The following is a 22706-nucleotide window of genomic DNA, read 5'->3' as shown; positions in this document are numbered from 1 at the left end:
TCAAACCTCATAATGGCTTATAATGCCCCTGTGCATAAAGCAAGCTTTATAAAGACACGGTGGGTTAATGGTGGAGTGGAAGAATTTGAGTGTCCTCCACAGAGCCCTGAATCTCATTCAACACCTTTGAGATGAACACCTCTGGGGTGTGATCCACTTTCGTTAGACTTTAACTGCATTTTCAAATCTGTGTTTGAAATATCATCTTCTCAGTCTGTTTCTGGTGCTATGGTCTCTCCTTTATTCAAGTAGATGAAGGTCTGGCTATGCATGACTGAAAATAACCATTCAGAATGTTGCCAAGATGGCTGCATAGCAGGCAAAATTTATTAGAATGACTCTGATGGTACTCCCTAAGTTATCTCAAGAAATAATCTTGCAACAAATGTGTCATATTATGTCACTCAACACAGTAATTCTTATTTTCACAGGAAAAGGCCATTAGACTGGTGAACATGGTGCCATAACCAGGAAATGTGTAATGAAATGTCTACTTCTTAGGGGAACATGCAAACAACATAAACGTTAACTACTTATATAAAGTAGTTATACAGGATGTTATGAGCCTTATTCAGTAAAAAACACTTTGTTGCAATGGTGTTTTTCTGCTCGTCCATAAGGGGAGGTGGGGCAGAGAAAATTAATCTGCATAAAATCGTGTTTTCCTAAGATATTAAAACTGACATAAAAATGGGCATAAACCTGCAAATTGCCAATAATATTATATAGAGATTATAATTCCTATCAGCAAGTCTGCAATATACTGCATATATACAACCCACAGAGTGTCTGCTGTAGTATACTTTTCTGAACACCAGCTTCCAAATCTGGAAGCATACTAAAGATTTTATTTATTTATTTATTTATTTATTTTTATTTTTTTTTTTTAATTGAATTGCCTTTAAACTTGTTAAATTAATCTTGTGAGCACAGTGAATTTACAGCACAAAGATAACCAACAGAATGATTTCATGGCAAAATATTTTCCATTAACATTTATTTGGCAAGTTGGTGACAAGTATGTGCCACGTAAATGCCCATGTCTGTAGCTGGTACTGTAGGGTGTAGTTCTTGGCTTGCTTTGGTAACAGCCTGACTGAGGCATAAATGAAATTGCAGGATTAACAAGACACATAGGTTCACTGATAAAAGGAACAATTCTTTTATAATCTTATGTTAAATTTTTTTCATGTGTTCATCTTCATTAAAGGTTGGTAAATCAGTATTTAATTAGTAGTAATTATATATGTATATGTAGAAAGAAAGAAAGAAAGAAAGAAAGAAAGAAAGAAAGAAAGAAAGAAAGAAAGAAAGAAAGAAAGAAAGAAAGTGATTTAGTACAGACATTCCATATGTCAGTAGCAATGCTGCTTCAACCAGTTAAATGCTTCCAACATGAAATAAAAAAGAGCTATGGTTTGTAATGGCAGCAGCAGCCATTTGTACAGTACTGTTTATTGCATAGTCAACTTAATATTGCAATAAGTCCATCAGTCATTCATTAGTGAGTTGGCTCTCAATGGGACCTGCAGGAAGACCACAAGCAGTAAGATAAACAGTGAGACAACTGCAACAGCTAACTGCACACTTTGCCATCTGCAGAAGGTTGAAGTGGGTAAATAAAAGCATAATTAGCTCAACTTCAGAGGTTAATTCATCTTAAAACCAGCTGACAACTGCATTCTTGAGATGAAATTTTGAGAGTCTAGTAATTCATAACACAGTATACAGTGCAGTACTGAGGTATCCATATAATTTACATCTTTTCTGAGTCCCTCTCTAACATAAGGCAGACTAAGCAAAGAACAGAGCATTTAATAGACAAAATAGAACAAACTGTCTGCAAAAAACTATTGATCTGCTCCAAGGCTGCTTTGCTAAAAGCATTGTAGGTCTTGTGTATCAAAGAGAAATAGCTTTAATCCTGACTGGATTATTTATAGTTACAAAAAACTATGTATCTTCACCTTAAGCCACCTAAAGAAGACTTTTAGTCTGAGCCCATATATGGATGCGAACATGTTCTTCCAATATTACTGAGTAGTTTTATTATCACAGTCACAGAAATATCCTGACAACACTTACACTTTTAGGGTATCTTTTGGCCTCTACACCTGCCTGATTCATCCAATTACTTTTACTGCTTTATGCTTCTGCACTTGTGACTCGCTTTCTGCTGCTGTGAATGATCCCCCATGGGACACCCAAAAGACTTAAGCAGGGCTCTCAAGTTTTGAAGACAGGCAAGAGTGACATTTCCAACCCCCCAGCAAACCCCCCACATTTTAACCAACTACAATGTATTTGTTCAATTTCCATTTATTAATGTGTGTGTGCGTGTGTGTGTGTTTGTGTGTGTGTGTGTGTGTGTGAGAGAGAGAGAGAGAGAGAGAGAGGGAGCCCCACTGCCACCACCCGCCCTCTTTTCACACAAAAACAAAAAAATATGTTTTATATGTTAATAAATAAGATTTTTTTTTTTTTTTGAGACCTTTTCAGAACACCAGCTTCATTGTGAGAGTTCACTCAGACAGCCCCGTGTAACAAACACAAAACCTTCTTCATTCAGCTGGTTTTCCTGACCGTTAACTTCAAGTCCTTTTGTATCAACAGTCATCAGATTGGTTAGATTAGATTCAACTTTATTGTCATTGAACAGGTACTTGGACAACAAAATGTAATTCATCTTCTGTAAATTATTTATGTACGTACACACTACACAGGTACGCAATTCACTTGTCACGCTGCTGTTTTTGTTTCACGCTCTAGCAGTTAATAAACAGAACTGCATGCGTCTTGCTGAAGAACATTGTAACCAGCGATACTTCTCTCCGTTTATGACTATGGACGAGTCACCCAGGTCCTGTGCTACTCCACAGCGGCGGCGACCCGCTGGACTAAAATAGTCCGAAAATGTTTTCATTTTCAGCCTTAACACATACATTTTAAACCACAATCTACAGAGTATGTTTTGAACATTATTTAACCCTGTAAAAGACGAACAAAAATTTTAGAATAACAACATTTCTTACTCCAAGTTTTAGGGGTGCTGAGCTCCTTTTTAGGGCTAGCCTCGCCCATGCTGATAAGTGTCAGGCTCGACTAAGAACTCCAGGGGAGACGCGCTTGATTCCTGCCCGTTCCATAGAGACAGCGGTGCGGACTGATACATTTTGGGCACTGCAGCACATTAAATATATGATAAATAGTAAGTATTTCTGCATGAGAACTACAATGTGTGGCGGGAGAGCGTGACAAAAGACCGAAATGCGTGACTGTCAGGCTCAATGCGTGATACTTGACAGCCCTGAATAAGTTACTTAATACAGTTTATGCCCAAGTCTCATTATAATTCAGGGCACTTTATGGAAGAATATGGAAGGAAAGATTAAAAATAATTTGGTACATGTGGTATTTTGATAGGTTTATATATCTTTGCAGAGGTGGGTAGAGTATCCATAATCTGTACTAAAGTAAAATAAACAGAACTGCATGCGTCTTGCTGAAGAACATTGTAACCAGCGATACTTCTGATCAGATGAGAAGTAACTAGTTACTAACTACTTGAGTAGTTTTTTCATTGGATACTTTTTTACTCTTACTCAAGTAGTTAGTTACTAGTTACTTCTCATCTGATTGATATGAAGCAAAAACCCTGATTTTCAAACTTGGAGAGCTTTCACACACCTCTCCTTAGTCTCTTTATTCTGCTAATATAAAACACAGGTTGAAGTGTATATATAAAATGTGATTAATGGTTTAATGATGTAAATGAATGATGTGCTGGGCTAACCTGCTCTTCCTTTTAAGATTAAGTTACTTTATTCTTACATTTGTTACATTTTATAAATAAGTACATGTATTCTTTAGGTAGGGATAAAACAAAATATAATCCTGTTTTTATTTTGTATATGTTCTACACTTTAGTGGAAAAAAAACAGTCAAAAAAACTTAAGTGAGATGTCAGGATTTGCGTATAAATGCAAAACGTCTTACAGCATGCAATTCAATTTATTTTGTGGAACATGGATATGAAAATGCAGACTCTTATAATGAACGTTTGTTCATGAACGTGTTGTTTGTAGGGTTCACAGGATTGCACGAGAGCGTACATGAGGGAAAACATTCTGACAGTGCGTGAAATGTAGTATTACGTTAAGGTTAAAGTGCCCATAGTTACCAAATTACCATCAAATAGGCATAGTTTTGACACTTACCGCTACGTGTTTTTTTTAGGTTAGAGCTAGAATTCTTGTAAGCTGCGATGTCTGTTTGTTTTGGTGCACACAGAATGCATCGCATTATAAAGCTATTATTTTTTACATCTTGAAGTGAAAATATAGAATTAATTTGAGGCCACGGGTGATCTGCCTTTGATAAAGCGCAAACGTCTTCCTCTGCTTCAGCCATCATCTTCCAACTAAAGGCGCGCTAAACTTCAGATGCGCAGCATACTGTCGCGAAGCAGCCTCTCCAATGTCTCGCGAGACTTATTATTTATTAAAATTATTATTTATAAAAAATTATTTATAATTATTATTCATTAAATCTCATATTTATTACCATTTGAGTAACGGAGGAACGCCGACGATTGTAGCGAAGTAAAAGTAAAGTTTTTCCACTAAAAATCTACTTGAGTAAAAGTATGCATCTTTAATTATACTCAAAAAGTACAAGTTACCCAAAAAATGTACTCAAGTAAATGTAACGAAGTAAATGTAATTCTTTACTACCCACCTCTGTATCTTTGTTATGTTATATGTTTTGTTAGTAGTGTGATTTTATAATCACACATCATATAACATATGAATAACCCATTTCCTAAAAATTGGCCTCTCTAAAAAATTTGAGCCTGGATACAACCCTATTTATGAACATCATTTAAATCTGAAAAATCCTTTCAGTTTTGCTCCATTTAGCAGCTAAAGATGCTAGTTACTTCCTGGTTCCGTCTTGACGTAAAAGACACGCCCACATTCCACCTATGCTCTTCAAGGCCCTCACATAAGCGCTGCTGTTAGTTCTATATGCACGTAAAGACCCGCATTCTGATGTCTGAGCTTTATACTGATGTCCAGACGTCGTTCTATTGAGCTAAATCTTGTCGAAATGTCAAATGTCTATTTTTGACGTTTAGTACTGTAGTAATACTATGTTTGGTCGTAGTGACTCCCAGGCGGAATGATACCAAACTGGACTGATACATAAGACGACTCCACGTGAAAGTTACAGCTGTTCTCTTGACATTGTAAACGTGCAGCTCCAGCTGCCTTAGCAATGTTCCCACCTCCTTCCTGCTCCTTATCACAGTAAACCAGTTAAAGTACAGCTTATTGTACAGCCTCCTGCGGAATCAGCACTTCTTTCAACATATAACACTGTCCGCAAAAGTAGTCTGCTCTTTTTCAGCCCTGGTGCCTGGACACACCACATCTACTCCTTCTCCCTCATTCCCCAAAAAAACAACAACTAATAGTAGCAAATAGGAGAAATGAGCACCGAAAAGCCGATTTTCTCTAAAGGAGAGAACTGCAAGCAAGGCTGGCACGACGCGAGCGCCGATTACAATGAATCCGACACACACCTCGAGATTTTGGGCAAACCTGTTATGGAGCGTTGGGAGACTCCGTACATGCACTCGCTCGCAACAGTCGCAGCGTCAAAAGGTAAATGAATTACGGCTTAATGCCTTCACAGACCAGTCCTCAGATCCTGAGTTACAGACGATTGTTAATTCCGCACATAAAGGATCATGTGGGTAAAAGTTTAGAAACAGCCAAAGTAACCAATACGTCTGTGTGCACTTTGAGACAACACTTACATAACATGCACACACTGGACAATTCTGCATACAGGTTCTAACAACATGAAAGATTAGACTTAAAGATTAGCAATTTAGACTTAACATTCTTACTTTATTTTCCCATCAATCACACTTATGCAGCGAGACACATGCAGGTTTAAAGGTTGCTTCCATATGTTCACTAAGGGTCCCTTAGTAAGGGATCTGAAACCTTTCTTCCCCTCAAACCATGAACTGTATAATAGATTTCACAAACCTCCAACTATGCAAATAGACCAATACAGTAATATTTTGACTATTTATTGCAGTCCTTTGACTTATTATTATTATTTTTATATTTTTATTACAAACACATTCTTTACATTATTAATATTGACATTTTTATTTGAGATATTAAGTTTTAAGGGTCAGTTAAACATAATTCAATTGAAGTGACCAGTCAAACAAGCTAATATTTATTAAAATTTTTAAAAGTATTGTAAATATAGTAGATTGGGAAATAATGGGTTGCAATTTTCTGCAGTGTAACAAAAAAACCAACAACCAACAAACAAACAAACAAAAAAACTTTATTTTTTAAAAATCACTGTTCCAGAACCACTGTGCTAGAAAGATTTCCTGTAAAAGAAATAAAACCACACATTATAAATGGTTGTCTATCTACAGAATAGTGTTCATATAGTTTCAATATTAAATGTCAGACTGTTTTTCAGAAGGGACCCAGAAATCACATTCAAACCCTGACTGAGGGACTGCAGGGGCTGTTTCACGTGTCTATTTTTATCCTTCTCTGAAATACCATGGTGTCCATGGTGTACCACGTGTAGTGTTTCTTATGTCCACTTCTAACTTACAGTAAAGCAGTCAATCATACTTGAGTTGTGTAATCATTAAGAAGCAGTAATCATTTCTAATAAGTGTATAATGATAAGTCACACTTCTTATGTTCTGCTGTGTAGGTGGACGTGTCCTTGAGATAGGCTTTGGCATGGCTATAGCTGCCTCTAAAGTTGAATCTTTTCCTATTGAGGAACACTGGATTATTGAATGCAATGACGGTGTATACCAGAGGTTGCAGGAATGGGCCAAGTCTCAACCACACAAGGTAAAAAAAAAAAGAATAAAAGTGTATTTATTTCATTTTGTCTCAAAGATAGACAATAATTTATTATTTGTTTTAATCAATACAGATTGTTCCTCTGAAAGGCCTATGGGAAGACGTGGTTCCCACTCTCCCTGATGGTCACTTTGATGGTTAGTGAAATGACATTCACAGTGTACCTCATACAATCAATTTATAGTTTAAAAAAGTTCTTGTATTCCATTTTGTTACAGGAATCCTATATGACACATATCCCTTGTCAGAGGAAACATGGCATACTCACCAGTTTAACTTCATTAAGGTATAGTGATCAAGTATGCTAGACACCTATAATGCTGTACAAGTGGCATTTGTCAGGACCCAGTGCAGAAGAGGCTTATTCCTATACGGGCAGGAGGACATTAATATTGACACAAACGTTTCAAACAAAATGAAGTCAAGAGGTTATCACATTTGAAATTCTATAAGTAAACATCAAGTACATTTTTTGAGAACCCTCTAGCTGTTTAGCTGCTCCAGTTTGTTTCAGCAAAACTTAAACTCCAATGTAATCTATCTTACAAGCTACAAAACAAACTTGAAAACAACCCCAAAAATCAGATATTGCCAATGGCAGATTCATTAAATTATGGCATTTTTGCTTGAAGTCACCTCTGTGAATGCACATTTTTTGATGTACGTATACTGTATTATCCATTAATCCTCATTTCAGTATCATTTTCTTAATCGTTGCAATACTGCAGTCACAAATATTTTTTTAACATAAATTTTAAATGTAGCCTAATTTATCAACCCTGTCATTAACTGTTCTGTCAGCTGATCCTCCTCCACTGAACATGTCCATAGAGTGAGCATAGGGCAGTGAGATTCCTTCCTCAATGGTCACCTGTTAGTGCTCATTGCAATTTCTATTATTGACCACTGGTGCAATGAAAACCTGATGCTGCACATGATTCTGCAGCATCTGGAAAAATAGGGACATTGGCTTATATGTGTCAAATATCACTTAAACATATTGATATCCTATAATAAGCATTTAAACAGAATTTAATGTCTGCAGTTATGGATGACGATTTTATGCAGATTAATTGTCTTTGCCCCACCTCCCCTTATGGACGAGCCATAACTGCACAAATGTAATATTTTATTTTATTCAATTTTATTGTTATTTTACTTGTTTCAATATCATGTACACATATCCCAGGCCCATGCTAAGAGGCTGCTGAAGTCTGGTGGTGTCCTCACCTACTGCAACCTTACCTCCTGGGGTGAACTGCTCAAGTCCAAATACGACAACATAGACAAAATGTTCCAGGTGTGCATTCTAAGCCCAGTGAATTTATATTAATTCTCATAGACACAATTCATAACGAGAATTACAGAGCGTGTGTGTACTTCATTTTCAGGAAACACAGGTGCCTCAGCTGGTGGACGCTGGATTCAAAAAGGAGAATATTAGCACCACACTGATGGACATCAGTCCACCAAGCGACTGCAAATACTATTCCTTCAACAAAATGATTACACCAACTATACTTAAAGAATAAGCTACAAGCCCAGACTGCCTGCATACATACCCATCAACTGTGCTTATTGTGTGTTGCAATTTTTAAAAAATGCTATCTGTTGTATAGGAAAAATACAAAAAAAAAAAAAAAAAGAATTTTGTATAATTGAAATTGTGGGGGTCATGAAACATGCATACATATCCATGCAAATAAGAACAACAAAACTGTATAATTATGATACCAGTATTATTTCACAGTGATTAATTCCATGTCTGGACGAACAACATGGAGATTTTGATCTTAATAATGAACCAAAAGTGATGAATGAACCATCAGCAAGTGCATTCACATCAACACTAATAACAAGAGCATGATTTTAAATGTCTTTCCCAATACAGAAGCATCTGCAGCATGGTTACAAACCTTGCCAGAAATGCACATAATGGGTGTCCAATCTTATCTGGAAAAGGTTGGTGCAGGTTTTCATTCCAAAAAAAATATGCTACATCTGAGTCTATTAAAAAAAGAACAAGTTTAACTGATTAAACATGGTGGAATCAGGTGGTGCTTGGAATGAAAACCTTTATGGAAGAGGCTAGACATCCATGCACTTTAACAGCACTACACATTTCAATTTTGTCTAGAAAATGAAAAGGTTTTAAAATCTGACCTTATAAATCACAAAAATGGCATTCTGGTTAAATGTACCTCCTGAAGGCAGTCAGTGCCACCTTTTCATAATTGAGGGGGGGGGGATGGCCAGTTTATGAGGCACTATCTGCTTTAAGCATTTAAGCAGAACATCCCTACGCGTTTGGTTATGAAAACTGGACATAGTGGTAGAACAGCTCAGTTCCACATTTCCACCACTGAGCGAGCCATGCTGTACTTGAGTACCTGTGCTGAATTTAGTCACACTTCTTATTAGAACTTTGGGAAGTATAAGTATAGAGGAACTCTGGGTAGGTGCCATGCAAACTGGGTTAAAATAGTGCATTTCATTGATTGTTCAGTGACTCACACAGATGTCCTGATTAATGACTCTGTTTGCAATAGGCACAAAAATGGATCAAATAGTCACGTTTAAGAGGCCAGACATTTAAACAATGCAGGCCATTTTAAACAGCAATTTTTTTATATTAATATTTTTTGTATCCTCACAGTAAGGATTTCTGGTCACTATCTAGATAGGTCCTACATTAATAAGTATTAAAACTCCTATGTATTTTCAAAGAAGATTAAACTGTGTGTGTGTGTGTGTGTGTGTGTGAGAGAGAGAGAGAGAGAGAGAGAGAGAGAGAGCTAGTGGATGACAAATTGGGAGAAAATAAGGTTTAAAAACATGTTAAACAATTATGAAATGAGGTATACTGCTTTTGTTTATGTGAACTGTGAGTAGAATTGTATTGCCTTATCACCACCTGATAAGCTTCAGCAAAACTCCAACTTTCACAGGTCTTACTATGGGAAAGCAACACATGCAATGCGGATAATACAACTACACTTCGGCATAGTGTCTAGGTCAAGCTATCAAATTTGTTACCCTACTCCCCCCAGGCTGAGTTCTAAAAGAAAAGCATTCAAGGTGACTAGAGTACTGATACAATTGACAGTCCTTTATTGTAAGTGTAAAGAGGAAGAGATTGAGCTGAACCACAAGCAGCTCCTGACTGCTTTCCAAGTACAACAATTTTCCACCATTAAATAGAACATTTACAACAGATCACCTGTGAAACCACATCTCATTTGCGATACCAAATTCTCATTTTCTTTTCCCGTTTAATTTTCCTCTGTAACTGCAGAGTTCCATAAAGCAGAGCCTCGGCAGTTGGCGGACAGCCTTTGAGAGAAATAAAATTAAAATGTCAGATTGTCATGTTTAAACTGTTAATCACTTGCACAGATCCTTCGTACTTAGTTTTACACATGTTTATATGATTGCACAATACCATTAAACTAACTTTAAAAAGTATCTTATGCTGAAGCATTCCATTTAAATGGTTGAAAACTATTTTAAGTGACATACCTGGAACATAAATGTCCACAGGGACAATTCTGTCACAGCCTCTGACCACTGAGTAGGAATAGTGATAGTATCCTCCACCATTAGCACAACTAAAAAAGAAACATCATATTATATCATATAGACAGTCTCAGTCTTTTCACAATTGAAATCGTTCTCCCTGGGTCATTGAGTATATCTGGTTAACCACAATCCTGGCTTATCTTGCGTCATGGTTAACAATTAATCCTAGCTCTTCATAATCTAATGTTTTACATTGCACATTCCTCAAACCCTGGCTTAATATATGCACTTTTCAATGTCCGGTTGTGTTTCAGTTGCAGTAACACTAACACCACATGTTTCACACTGTACACAATTGGCACGTCAATGTGGAGTTAAGGCTGCAACACTGAGAACTCTAGTTCAGAACAGGGTTTCATAATCCCAGGTAAAATCCAAGGTCCCATGTAAAAAGCAGTGCTAATCCCACTTCTAAATGACAAGTGTGAAACATTCCTTAGGTTAAAAGCAGGATTTAGAATGACTATAACCCAGGGTTTTAGTGCAGTATGAAAAGCCCTTCTGGGAGTTTTCAATGATTATCCCTTAACTGAACACTATTGCAAGCTCGTTTAGAGGATGAACATCTTTAAAAGCCATAAAATACTGAAAGAACATGGCAACAAATGCCATGCCCTTCCTCCTGAATTATGGAGCAAAAATGGTTTTATCTGGATGTAGATTACATTGCAAAAGAATATAAAGGTTATGATTTTCTTTCTTAGGTTTCATATCGGCTATCGCATGCTGAAGTTCAGAGACACCTCCATACACAACATTAGTAACTTTGGATCATGCACAATGTGATGACACACTCTGCTCCACTTGGGTGTAAGTGGAGCAGTGTGTGTAAGTGGGGCAGAGAGTGTGTAAAGGACTGCTTTTACCCCAGAGACCAAAACACATCTACATTCATTTCACATACAAAACTTTCACTCAATGTTTTACTATAAAATGCTGTACACAACAGTGCTTAACACTTAAATCTAATTGATCAGAAGATAATTATTACATTCTAACAACATTAATGTTGACTGTAATACAAATCCCAGGTTTATATTCATATATTCATTATGTTTATTAATTTTATGTTAGGGTTTTTCATAGAAACAACCCTGTGTATGGCAGACAGCATACATATTCAGAGCATAACAATAAACAGCAGTGTTATTTTTGAAAAAACTGTGCTGTTTAACAATGGAAATCATGTACTAATGAATAAACATTGCCCAGGGTTACACGTCATCAAGTATGCATTTAGATAAGATTTAACAGTCCACTACTTTTATAGTTCAAATCAATTAATCTGTATAGCACTTTTAACAATGGACAGTGACTCAAAGAAGCTATTTATCTCCAACATCTATCCCTAATGAGCAAGCCTGAGCCGAGAATGACAAGGAAAAACTCCCTGAGATGATATGAGGAAGAAACATTGTTTGTAGTCGAGTGGAACTTTGCTCCTGAGCAACTAATATGTCAGCGTCAAGTTTATTACAGACTTAACACTTCCTTCCTGCCGAAGTCTTCAAATCCTGATGAAGACCTGAGCCCAAGGCTGACAGCCGCAACAGCTAAAATGACTAAAATTAAAAGCGCTAAAATGACTAAAATTCCATCACAATAAAATAATCTTTTTTTTCTCAATAACCTTATGCTACATTTTCTATGTTATTATGTTCAGGAGAAAAAAGGGAAAGAACAAAAGAAGAGCCATTTATAGCTGCTATAATGGAAACTAACATATTTCTGCAGATGATAAAGGCTTTTCCAATAACTACATCCCCAATAATGTTTTATTCCTTACTTAACACGCACTGTTTAAATATTTCATACTACTATAAGACATAGGAACATACAACCAAAGACATACAAAGCAGCTGCTCTTATCACTGTAAAACTATAAGTAAATTTCAGCCTGCTCTGCTCCTGTCCACCTTTCAAAGATGCTTAATGTTTCTGGTGCTAGATAATCAAAAGGACCTACATAATTTCACATCTTGGATTTGTTGCATGTATTTCTTTGGTATAGACATCACAAACATATTTACATTTAATTTACATAAAATCATTGTTATAACAATGAGGCCTGAGGGAAACGAATGGTTGTCCTTACCTTCCCATAGAAATGACATATCTGGGCTCAGGCATCTGATCGTAAACCTACAGCAACAAAGATTGATTAAAACTGTTCTCATAGCATCCCTACACAAGCAGCTAGAAAGAAACCATCGTCATGAATACATCTCAATAATGGGCAGTGTTGTGTAAGCATATTTATACACCCAACTGCTCCATATGTGACTACATGACTTAAGAAATCAAGAATACGGTATTTCCATGTTGCATCATAGAATTTTTTTTTTCTGTCCCTGAATATATTTTATTGCAACAAAGAACAATAGTCTTTATTATCGGTCATTTAAGTTTTTTCCAAACGTTCAACTTTATGTTCTTGGCTGACAGAAGTGGAACCTGAAGTGGTCTTCTGTTTTTATAGCTAATTCACCTCAGGGTTCGACACACTGTGCATTCTGAGATGGTTTAGTGCTCACCACAGTAGTGCAGATTATATACTGTAATCTTTGTCAGTTTGAACCAGTCTTGCCGTTCTCCATTGATTTCTCTCACACACAGTGAGCAGCAGTACTGCAGACACTTTGTTGATTTTTTTTTTTTTAATTTCAACAATCTGAGTAAACTATACACTGCTTTGTGTGAAAATCTCAAGAGATCATCAGTTATAGAACACCCAAACCAGCCTATCTAGCGTGAACAACCATGCCACAATCAAAATCACCAAGTTGACATATTTTTTCCCCATTATGGTGCTTGAACATTACCCGAAGCTGCTTCCCCATCTATGTATGATGTTATGCACTGCTGCCACATGATTGGATGATTAGATAATTGTGTCAATGTGTAGGTGTACAAGTGTTCCTAATAAAGTGGACAGTGAGTATGTAAATTTGCACAAATTCAGCAGGTATTACTGAACTTTTTTTTTAAATTGTTGCTGTGAATGATTCATGAATAAATCTGTTTATATCAAGCTTGAAAAAGTAGACCGATGTTGTACCGAAGGTCAACCTTCCAGTTTAAATGACTCAAAGTAAATCAGTATATTCAATATACTTATGTAACAATTAATCCACATCATACCTTGCGTAAAGCAGGAGCCATCTTGTTGGTGAGTGTACCAGCAACGATCATGACGTCAGCTTGTCTTGGACTGGCTCGGAACACAACTCCAAAGCGATCCATGTCGTAGCGAGGTGCTGCCATGTGCATCATCTCCACAGCACAACACGCCAAGCCGAAGGTCATGGGCCACAAGGAGCTCTAGGTAACAGGCATAAAAGTGTCACAAACTATCATTTCTTTTAAAGAAATCAAGAAAGTAAGCCAAAAAGAAACGGTACTTACTCTGCGTGCCCAGTTCACCAGGTCATCAAGCTTGGTGATGACATATTCACCTTTGCTGCTGGCTACTGAGGTGGGCTTTGATGCCACAGCAGTACTTTTCTGTCTGAATGTAACCAGGCTGCGAATTGGAAAGTCATGAGATAATCTTAAATTATTTTTAATAAGGTGTTTTTCCCCCCCCTCAAGAAGTTTCCACTCATATTTTCCATCTGAGATTATGCATCAGTAGTGCCTTAATAAGCTTTTATAAATCATTACCAATGGTGCCAATAATACTGGAGCTGCCAGTAAATTCACAATTTCCACAGCCTTCCCATACCTCTTAGCTTCTTCATCCTTTGTGCTCTTGAACAAAACTGTTTTCTGGCCAGCAACTGAAGAAAAGGGTCTGTAATATAGATCAATGTTTGATTACAAAATACATTAAAATGATGCTTAATCCAGGTCCTTATCTAACAAAGCAGTCTAAAGCGAGATATAACCTTGATAACGTAATCAGTCTCACCTTAGTGAAAAGGAGCCAAGTTTGGCAAGGCGAGGAGCTGAAAAAAAGGAACAAAACTTTTACCAACAGTGATTTCAATATACCTGTAATATCATGCTAATTTGTTCGGGTGCAAAGCCACAAAATATAAAGAGCAAAATAAAGAGCCTTCACAGAGTCAGCTGGGTTACTGAGAGAATGTCAGCAATGAACAAGTATTGGGTACTAGAAATATAATAAAATATAAAAATAATAAAATAAAAAGTGTGACATCCATAACTTTCTGAACAATGTAGAACTAGAACCATCTTCATGCTACCTCAGACTCCCTCAAGCTCTTCCAATATGACAAAACTATTTTAAACTTTACTATACTTTTATTATTAAATGTATAATAAGCTTTGCTGCACCATCTGCAAAAATAAATTTGTTTCGCAAATCTGCAAATTTGTTTTGAAATCAGCAAATGATTTTGGCACAACTGTTCACATCGTCCTTTATCCCTACCAAAGGTACTATTATTCCAGACTTTCACTGTCGATAAGTCCTACATTCAATAAAAACTGAGAAGTTTTAACGTCTTTGTATGTTAGTCTTTTACCCTAATTGTGAGAAATCACTTGTCTTTAGTTTTGTGGCTCCGAGTTATTTTGACCGACCCCCTAAAATGTCTTGTAACTGGAGAGACATTAGAATACACAAAAACTAAAATGGCATTATTTCAAAATTATTTCAAGGCCCTTCAATTTGTAATGTTATCCCCATGTAATGCAGAAAGACATTTGGAAATGTCACATTTGTAGCTTTGCTAGCATTTAGCTGCCTACATAACAAGGTCAGGGAACAAAATGCTAAGCTAACGACCAGATGAACCACGTTAACCGCCTAATTCAACTAAATAATTTTGTGGTAATAAATAATTACGTGTCGCACTACGGATAGACTCATTACAGCTCTGTTTTAAAAACTAAAACATGCAAGATTTTGTTGTTGCGATACTCACTAACCAACGCCGCCATTTTTACATGACACAATTTCCGGTCTTCTTCTCCAGTTCTGGGGAAAGTCATAGGCTTCTATACGACTCCATCTGCTGTGCGTCTGGAAAAGACTGTTCCCTTAAAACCCCAAGCTACTTATATCGACGTTAGCTTTGAGTCTTCCTACAGAAGGAAGCAATTTCACCTACAAATTCCTGCACATTGTCAGTATTCATTAAGTAATATCGCCTCAAATGTCAAGTAGCACTCCGAGGTTATCCCTACTTTAACTTATCTTCACCTTGGAATATGGAATATATGAGTGTTTATACAACAGATCAAGACTGTTAGACATCCTCTTCGAAAACGTTGGCCGTTGAGTTCATCTCAAAGGTGTTCATTGGGATGTGATCACAGATCTGTGCAGGCCACCTGAGGTCCAAACCAAATTTGCCTTTTGTATTTCTGCTTTTGTTCACCACTTCTTCTTTTGTCCACCTATTTTTTTTTAATACACACTTGCCTTTATCCAATTTCAGGGCTCTTAAGTTTTGAAGACGGGCAAGAGTGACACCTCTCAAGCCCAGCCATATTTAGGGTCATGATTGAGGACAATGTCCGATCCAGAGACAGGCTGTTTTGTGCTGAGGTTTTGTTCAAACCGACCATCGAAAATACCCTCTCGGCATCAGCATTACAATGTGGAAGCACTAAAACCAAGGCTGCTTGTTCTGAACAGATGTTGTCAGTGAACCGGGGCCCTCTGGCACCATCTCAGGGCCCCCAGTTTGAGAACCACTGGCCTAGACTACTTGTTCTGAGCAGGTGTTGTCAGTGAACAGGCTGTAAAACTCTTGGCTAAGTTACAGACACTCATGAAAAACTGATGCAATGTGTGGCAGGAGAGCATGACAAAAAAACGAAACGAGTGACACTTGAGAGCCCTGCAATTTTTCTGTCATTGTCCACAATTGTCATTCGTTCCTTTGTTGCTATCCCACATTCCTGCCCTTTTCCACAGTTCTCCACCTTTGGTCACTTTAGTCTGCCCTTGTAAATGTTTAGCTGGCTCCTTCAAAACCAATTCACAAATGCATGAAACACGGTATACATTAGTACTTTGGAATTGTTGGATAACTTAATAATTCAGACAGACAACTGTTAAAATGATCAAAGTTTATTGTTTAATAACTTTGTTCAAAAGGAAAGACTCCAGGGCTTTCAGACACACTATCCATTTGGGATAGTGTCATGTGAAAACCAGCAATAATAATTTAGCAAAATCAAATGTTCACAATAATTATAATTAAAAACAACAACATTTCAAATTACAGCAATCGCCCCAATTGAAGCACAGCTGGATTTCATTAAAAGCAGATACAATGGAGTTAAAATGACTAGCATTTTGAAACGGCGCAGCCTATATTACATCCAAAATACTATACAACATTAAAATATATACACATTAAAAAATGGCACAGGATTTTAATCTTCAGTGAGCAGACTGTGAAAATGAGCCGTTCTCTTCTTGAGCACAGTCCTGAAGTCATTCTAAAAATAAATAAACAATGTAATGACACTGAACATCATAATGTGGGGAAAAAACAAAAAACAAAACAGAAAGTAACTGCTTGAGATTATTAATAATGCACAGTTATTTTATTTTTCTTTATGATTCTATTTATTGGGTCCAGTTTATACACTTTTCCTGGTCATATACTGTTTTTGGCTACACATTTACCAGAACATTCTGACAGTAGTGAGAGAAATGAAAAGAGCTTACAGCTTGGGTGAGCTTCTCCAGGTAAGGTATGAGCCTCTGAAGCTCCTTGTCCTCTTTATCCCCACACCAGCTCTTTATGGGAATCATGTTCATCAACTGAAAGACAGGAAAATAGAGTAAAGTGACTAGTGGTGCCAACAAAACTCATCACAAAGTAATAATACGCATTGTGAAATCATTTTGCAACACTTTTCTAAAGTTTGTGGAAGCGCTTATACATGGTATGGGAAAGTGTGGGGTGCGTTGCCCAGAATCACTGTTTTTGAAAGATCTCTTTCCAGCACCCCCAAGTCCTTAATATAGTGTCCAAGAATGCAGGCACAGTCATCCTGATAGAGACGATGTCTTTAGGGAATAGAAAAAGGGAAAAAAGCAATTACATTGACACAAAATTGATTGTTTCTTTGGAACGTAAATCATCATCATAATCACCACATTAATACAATTTTACACAAAGATTAAGCAACTTACCTGAATATTTTTTTTCTTTTGTCCAGTATGTCCACTATCATTTCTGCATACTCCTTTTTAGCAGAAGTGTAAACAAACATCTACAAAAGATGTACCATACTGAAATAGTTGTTGCAGGCACAAAATGTTTATTATTCATGTTTATGATTATACGCAGTTTGTAGTAGAGGTATTACCGCTTCACATTTTCATGATTACACAGTTTACACCAATAGAAAACCAAAGAAATGCTTATTTTAACATAAATAACTCCATTGTCTTTTCTCTAGTTTTTGGTTTCAGCGATCCTATACCATGCAACCGAAAGATGGACATTTCTACCTTAGAAATTCTGATATGATTGCATCAGGCATTATTTACTCATATCTAACCAGTTTATTAATTAAGTCAATTTACCTCAAAATGCTTCATCATGGCTTGCAGAAACTCATTCACATATGGCCTGAGAACCACATATACCTGTGTGTAAAAGAAAATCTGTAAATAAGCATGGAAAACACTACAAAAGGTTAAAACTTTAAGCATCCTTTTCCATCTGACCACACTGGCACATGCATGGAAAATTTGGCATGACTGGGTTTAAAATAAATAAATAAATAAATAAATAAATAAAACCCTGAATAACCTTGTATTCTTCAGCTTGAAAGATTGTGTTGAACGTGTACTCTGCATCCTCGATTCTGTTAAGGGAGCTGAACACAAGAGTTTCATCCTATAAAGAAAAATCAAATAAATAACACACAAGAAATGTGTCCATTAAGACGATTATAACCATTCAATCTAAAAATTTTATACAGAAACAAACAGGTGCCTTTGAAAGATGACATATTGTAAAAAAAAGCTCACCAGATCAAGCACCATGGTGGCTGCAGGTGTGCTTCTTGTCCTTGGTGGTATGTCCCGGAGAGTCGAAACTGCTCTGGATTGTTGCGACTGGTTTGGAATGCTTTTGATGAACGTGAATCTGCAGGGTAACAATATTTGTGCATGAAAAAAGCAGTTACTGCTGTATTTTACAATGCTATCATAATTACCTGTAAACACAGATCAGAATTCATTAAAGCTGGAAAAGCTTTAAAAACAATCAAGCACTATGAAAACCTGTTTGCTGCGAAAGTGACACTTACGGGCTGAATGCCTTTTCATTCTCCTCATCTTCTGGCAGGGAGCTGACGGCACTGTATCCGAAGACACACCGCTCAGGGCTGAAGAGTGCACAATGCTTTGTCCTTTCATCTATCAAAGAGAAACAACAATAGTGGATATTCTACAACATTGCCTAATATACAACTTTGATTAAGAAGCAATAGATTTTTCACTGATTTTCCATGTTAAGAAATTCTTGTATGTACATATTTTATTAGTACTTAGTGTTGCATGCTGGTGACAGCAGTTTAGGTACTTACCGTCTTTAACAGGTGAGACAAAACGCACTACAGGAGAATAAAGGCTACGTGCTGCAGGATTGACTGAGTACTGCCTTTCCTGGAGATGCCGCACTGGTGTCTTAAAGTCAGATTCTGCTGAATGAAGAGCATTGATCTAATTCACAATTCAATCCCCATAGCTGAATTTTACTTTTAGTTTACAAATATATAGATGAAAATTTAACCCAGAATGCTTTTTTTTTTTTTTTTTTTACCTTTACTCTCATGTAGTGGTAAAACCCTTTTCCTTCCATGTCTTAAGCGTGTGCGCTTCACTACAGTTGGGATGGTATCGCAATACAAATTGGAACAATCCTTTAAAACCTGGACATTCTAAACACAGGCACAAATACAGATGAAAAGAACATTAGAAGTCATTATTTTCACACAATTTCCATCAGTGATGGCTATACACTCACTGAGCACTTTATGGTAGTCTGAGGCCAGAGTATTGCAGATGCCTGGGCAGGGCTTTTTCTCTCAAAGCTCAATTTTTCACGCCATGGATTCCACAACATGTTGCAAACATTCCTTTGAGATTCTGGCCTATGTTGACATGATTGCATCACACAACACCTGTAGATTTTTCAGGTACAGTTTCATTCTGTGAATCCCCCATTGAACCGCTTACCAAAGACGTTCATTTGTATTTATATCTGGTAACTGGGAAGGCCAGTGAAGAATCTCTAAACGATGAGATTCACTGAACACACAGTTACGTCCCCAACCTTTTTCAGCTCTTCGTTACCCATGTCTCCCTTGATTCTCATGGTCATGCAACCAGTTTGAGATGACTTTTTAGCAACAGGGTAGATTATCATGCTGGAAGAAGCCATTAGAAACTAGTAAATTGTGGCTATAAAGGGATGCACTTGGACAACTATACTCAAATGCAATGTGGCATTCAAGTCATGATTACACAATTCACAATTTCATCACCAGTCTAAACATTCGCCCTTGATCTCGCTCATCAACATGTTACTTTATGCAGAACTGACACTCTCTGGATGTTTTGTTTTCCACCATTCTCTGAACTCTAGAGACTTTTGTGTGTGAATATAAATACTCCAACCCAGTCAAAAATCACTGAGATCACATTTTCTCCCTTTTCTAATCCTACTGATCTGAAACACTGATCTGATTATATAACTGCACGAAAGAGTAGGTGTAACTAATAACGTCAAGATTAATAAGACGTTTCTACCATCTTACGTGAATGTAAATAAATATTATCTATGCAGCTCGTGTGAGAAATGAGCTTTTGAGTTCAGATACAATGCCAGACGCTGTACAGACCCGGATCTACACATAGCTAAGAGGAAGTTTGCCTTCATTGTTAGCATCGTTAAACTATTTAGTGTGCAGGTTGATTTGAATTTGTTGCTAAAGAATCATATATAACACAAACTAGCTCTTCCAAGATGTAGCACTGAGTTATTTTGTAAGCAATTTGTGTATTATAAGCGGCGTTTGTTAGCTAATTAGCAAACAAGCTTAGCCTAGCTAGGAACAATAACAAACACAGCAGTACTGATAAGAGAAGCTCAGGAGAAATGGACGCTACCCTGGTCAATGTTATTTTAGAGAAAGCTATTGTTTTATCACACAGGTAGTTCGTGTTACGCTGTGTTGTTGTTGTTGTTTGTTTACTCTTCCGGAAGGCTCACCTGAGACACCTGAGCCTGAACCGGACTCTGCTCCATCAGCGGCTCTCGATTCAAATCCGCCTGACGACGGCGGCGCTGGGTGCTGGTCTGAGACGACGGGCTCTCCAGAGAAATAACTCTCGACCGAAGTCTCATGTTCACTATTTCAGATAGTTTAAATCCCAGTCAAAGCGCGATAGACGGAAAATAAAAAGAAAACAGCTTCAAATTTCTCCAGTGTTATTACTTCTCCACACAGGCCGAAGCGCCCTCACATAGTTTCAGTCAGGCCGCTTTAACGGTTTAAATCAACGACGTGCGGTGGGCGGAGCCAAGATCACGTGCTGTCACGCTGCTTACGTCCACGTTTCTCTAGCATGTGGTTATGTTTTGATTTTTACTACAGAGTTGTCAAGAAAACCTTACGCTACTCAGTAGTTCAGCAGTGATGGTATAAAAGAACTGGGAAAAGCAATGTTCATAAGTGAAATAAAAAACTAAATGAAATAAATCATGTTGTGTCTGAATGTCAGTCACTTATTATTTATTTCAGTCGTGCTGACTTTTACTACAGTATCAGTCCTTGTGTGTTATAAAAGACATCCCAGTTTATTTATAATAAGGCTTCCTGTTTGTAGAGCAGACAGGCCTGAGACAGGAATATTAACTTCTACACCCATAGTTTTAAATCTTACAGCTCTACAGCTAGTTTAGTATTTACTATTTTTACTGGATTATTATCATATCATTTGCTCTAGTATGTCTAGTATATAACTATGAATAACCCTCCCATGTTGCTCTTGAGTTCCATAACCGTGTAAAATTGGTGAAAATTGGATTTTCGGCCACAAACCCTTTAGTGTAAAAGACTGAGTCCCGCTGTATTACTCAGGCTGCACTACAGCGTCTATTCACAGGCGCGATCCCACTACTGATCAGCACGGGGGATTTGACCTGCTCCGTTTCCGACCTGGGCCGGTTCTCCCCTCCTTAGGCGACCTGGTGCGCCCGAGCTCCCTCAGGAGCACCATATCGATACCGAACTTAGTGCGGACACCCGATCGACATAGTGCACTGCAGCCCAGAACCCCTGAGCTCAAACGATCCGCCAGCCTCAGCCTCCCAGCAGCTTGGATTACAGGCACGCGCCACCGCGCCCGGCGAAAGCAGGACAGAGCTGCAGCACATTTAAACACAACACTGCTCTGAGCTACAGCCCTCTAGCGGACAAACTAGGAACTACACACACCTCACTTTCCTTCTCGGTTCAGTAGGATTTGACTGAGCATTTATTCATTCATCTTCTACCGCTTATCCGAACTACCTCGGGTCACGGGGAGCCTGTGCCTATCTCAGGCGTCATTGGGCATCAAGGCAGGATACACCCTGGACGGAGTGCCAACCCATCGCAGGGCAGACTGAGCATTTAAACGTTCTCAAATAAAAGACTTGTTCAGAATATACACGTTAGCACATAACGTGTGCAGGAGACACGTTTTTTCTTTTATTTTTAGTCGTCACATTTTTATTATTAATTGGATTAGCCAGTTAGTTCTTAACTTATGTACTCTATTTTTATGTAAAGTTGTTTTATTTTTAAAATTTTTCATCCTGGCTGAGACTGATGACTGTAGTGTCATCTGCAGATTTCAGGAGCTTGACAGAGGGGTCTTTAAAGGTGCAGTCATTTGTGTAGGGAGAGAAAAGCAGTGGGGAGAGAATGCAGCCCTGAGGATCTCCAGTGCTGATGGTGTGGATGTTGGATGTGAGTTTTTACGGCCTCACTCACTGCTGCCTGTCTGTCAGGAAGCTGGTAATCCACTGACAGATGGAGGTGGGTACAGAGAGCTGTTTCAGTTTATTCAAGAGGGTACCTGGGATGATGGTGTTGAAGGCAGAGCTGAAGTCCACAAACAGGATCCTCTCATAAGTCCCTGGTTTGTCCTGATGTTGGAGGATGTAGTGCGGTCCCATGTTGATGTCATTTTTTTTTCAGCTTTTGAAAGTAGTT

At 37.7% G+C, this 22706-nt stretch overlaps 3 protein-coding genes across 4 annotated transcripts; 1 reads left to right on the top strand and 2 right to left on the bottom strand.

The window, feature by feature from the left end:
- The first annotated feature begins 5399 nt into the window (after positions 1 to 5399).
- Positions 5400 to 8611, top strand: gamt (guanidinoacetate N-methyltransferase). Its single transcript, XM_060879223.1, has 6 exons — positions 5400 to 5666; positions 6763 to 6908; positions 6994 to 7057; positions 7139 to 7206; positions 8110 to 8220; positions 8312 to 8611. The coding sequence occupies exons 1-6, from the start codon at positions 5492 to 5494 to the stop codon at positions 8450 to 8452; spliced, it is 705 nt and encodes a 234-aa protein (XP_060735206.1). The 5' UTR covers positions 5400 to 5491; the 3' UTR covers positions 8453 to 8611.
- Positions 8612 to 10014: 1403 nt separating this feature from the next.
- On the bottom strand, positions 10015 to 15501 carry ndufs7 (NADH:ubiquinone oxidoreductase core subunit S7). Its single transcript, XM_060879234.1, has 8 exons — positions 15392 to 15501; positions 14410 to 14446; positions 14224 to 14292; positions 13905 to 14022; positions 13641 to 13820; positions 12595 to 12641; positions 10440 to 10528; positions 10015 to 10253 (listed from the first exon to the last, which is right to left on the bottom strand). Exons 1-8 carry the CDS (start codon positions 15456 to 15458, stop codon positions 10156 to 10158), a joined length of 705 nt encoding a protein of 234 aa, XP_060735217.1. The 5' UTR covers positions 15459 to 15501; the 3' UTR covers positions 10015 to 10155.
- A 1028-nt stretch (positions 15502 to 16529) lies between these two features.
- On the bottom strand, positions 16530 to 21019 carry ctdspl3 (CTD (carboxy-terminal domain, RNA polymerase II, polypeptide A) small phosphatase like 3). Of its 2 annotated transcripts, none has more exons than XM_060864380.1 (11): positions 20717 to 21019; positions 19265 to 19382; positions 19029 to 19145; positions 18750 to 18858; positions 18469 to 18586; positions 18248 to 18334; positions 18019 to 18081; positions 17623 to 17702; positions 17370 to 17496; positions 17152 to 17247; positions 16530 to 16919 (listed from the first exon to the last, which is right to left on the bottom strand). In XM_060864380.1, exons 1-11 carry the CDS (start codon positions 20849 to 20851, stop codon positions 16854 to 16856), a joined length of 1116 nt encoding a protein of 371 aa, XP_060720363.1. In that variant the 5' UTR covers positions 20852 to 21019; the 3' UTR covers positions 16530 to 16853. The 2 variants fall into 2 exon arrangements, with proteins under 2 accessions (XP_060720363.1, XP_060720371.1); XM_060864388.1 differs by having other exon boundaries at positions 19029 to 19142.
- Positions 21020 to 22706: the final 1687 nt, after the last annotated feature.

The sequence above is a fragment of the Tachysurus vachellii genome, chromosome 1 (genome assembly GCF_030014155.1).
Source record: "Tachysurus vachellii isolate PV-2020 chromosome 1, HZAU_Pvac_v1, whole genome shotgun sequence".
NCBI lineage: Eukaryota > Metazoa > Chordata > Actinopteri > Siluriformes > Bagridae > Tachysurus > Tachysurus vachellii.
The sequence above is the reverse complement of the archived record's forward strand: the minus strand, read 5'-3'. Positions and strand labels throughout refer to the sequence as shown.

Excerpts from the sequence above, each read along its gene's own strand:
- gamt (XM_060879223.1), top strand. The coding sequence starts at position 5,492 with ATGAGCACCGAAAAGCCGATTTTCTCTAAAGGAGAGAACTGCAAGCAA. Across the intron at positions 5,667-6,762 it reads AACAGTCGCAGCGTCAAAAG|GTGGACGTGTCCTTGAGATA; the intron begins GTAAATGAATTA and ends TCTGCTGTGTAG. Across the intron at positions 8,221-8,311 it reads ACATAGACAAAATGTTCCAG|GAAACACAGGTGCCTCAGCT; the intron begins GTGTGCATTCTA and ends CTTCATTTTCAG.
- ndufs7 (XM_060879234.1), bottom strand. The coding sequence starts at position 15,458 with ATGACTTTCCCCAGAACTGGAGAAGAAGACCGGAAATTGTGTCATGTA. Across the intron at positions 14,293-14,409 it reads CTTGGCTCCTTTTCACTAAG|ACCCTTTTCTTCAGTTGCTG; the intron begins GTGAGACTGATT and ends TCTATATTACAG. Across the intron at positions 10,529-12,594 it reads TATGTCATTTCTATGGGAAG|TTGTGCTAATGGTGGAGGAT; the intron begins GTAAGGACAACC and ends TTTCTTTTTTAG.
- ctdspl3 (XM_060864380.1), bottom strand. The coding sequence starts at position 20,851 with ATGAGACTTCGGTCGAGAGTTATTTCTCTGGAGAGCCCGTCGTCTCAG. Across the intron at positions 19,383-20,716 it reads TTCAGGCTCAGGTGTCTCAG|AATGTCCAGGTTTTAAAGGA; the intron begins GTGAGCCTTCCG and ends GCCTGTGTTTAG. Across the intron at positions 17,248-17,369 it reads CCCACACTTTCCCATACCAT|TTGATGAACATGATTCCCAT; the intron begins GTATAAGCGCTT and ends CCTGTCTTTCAG.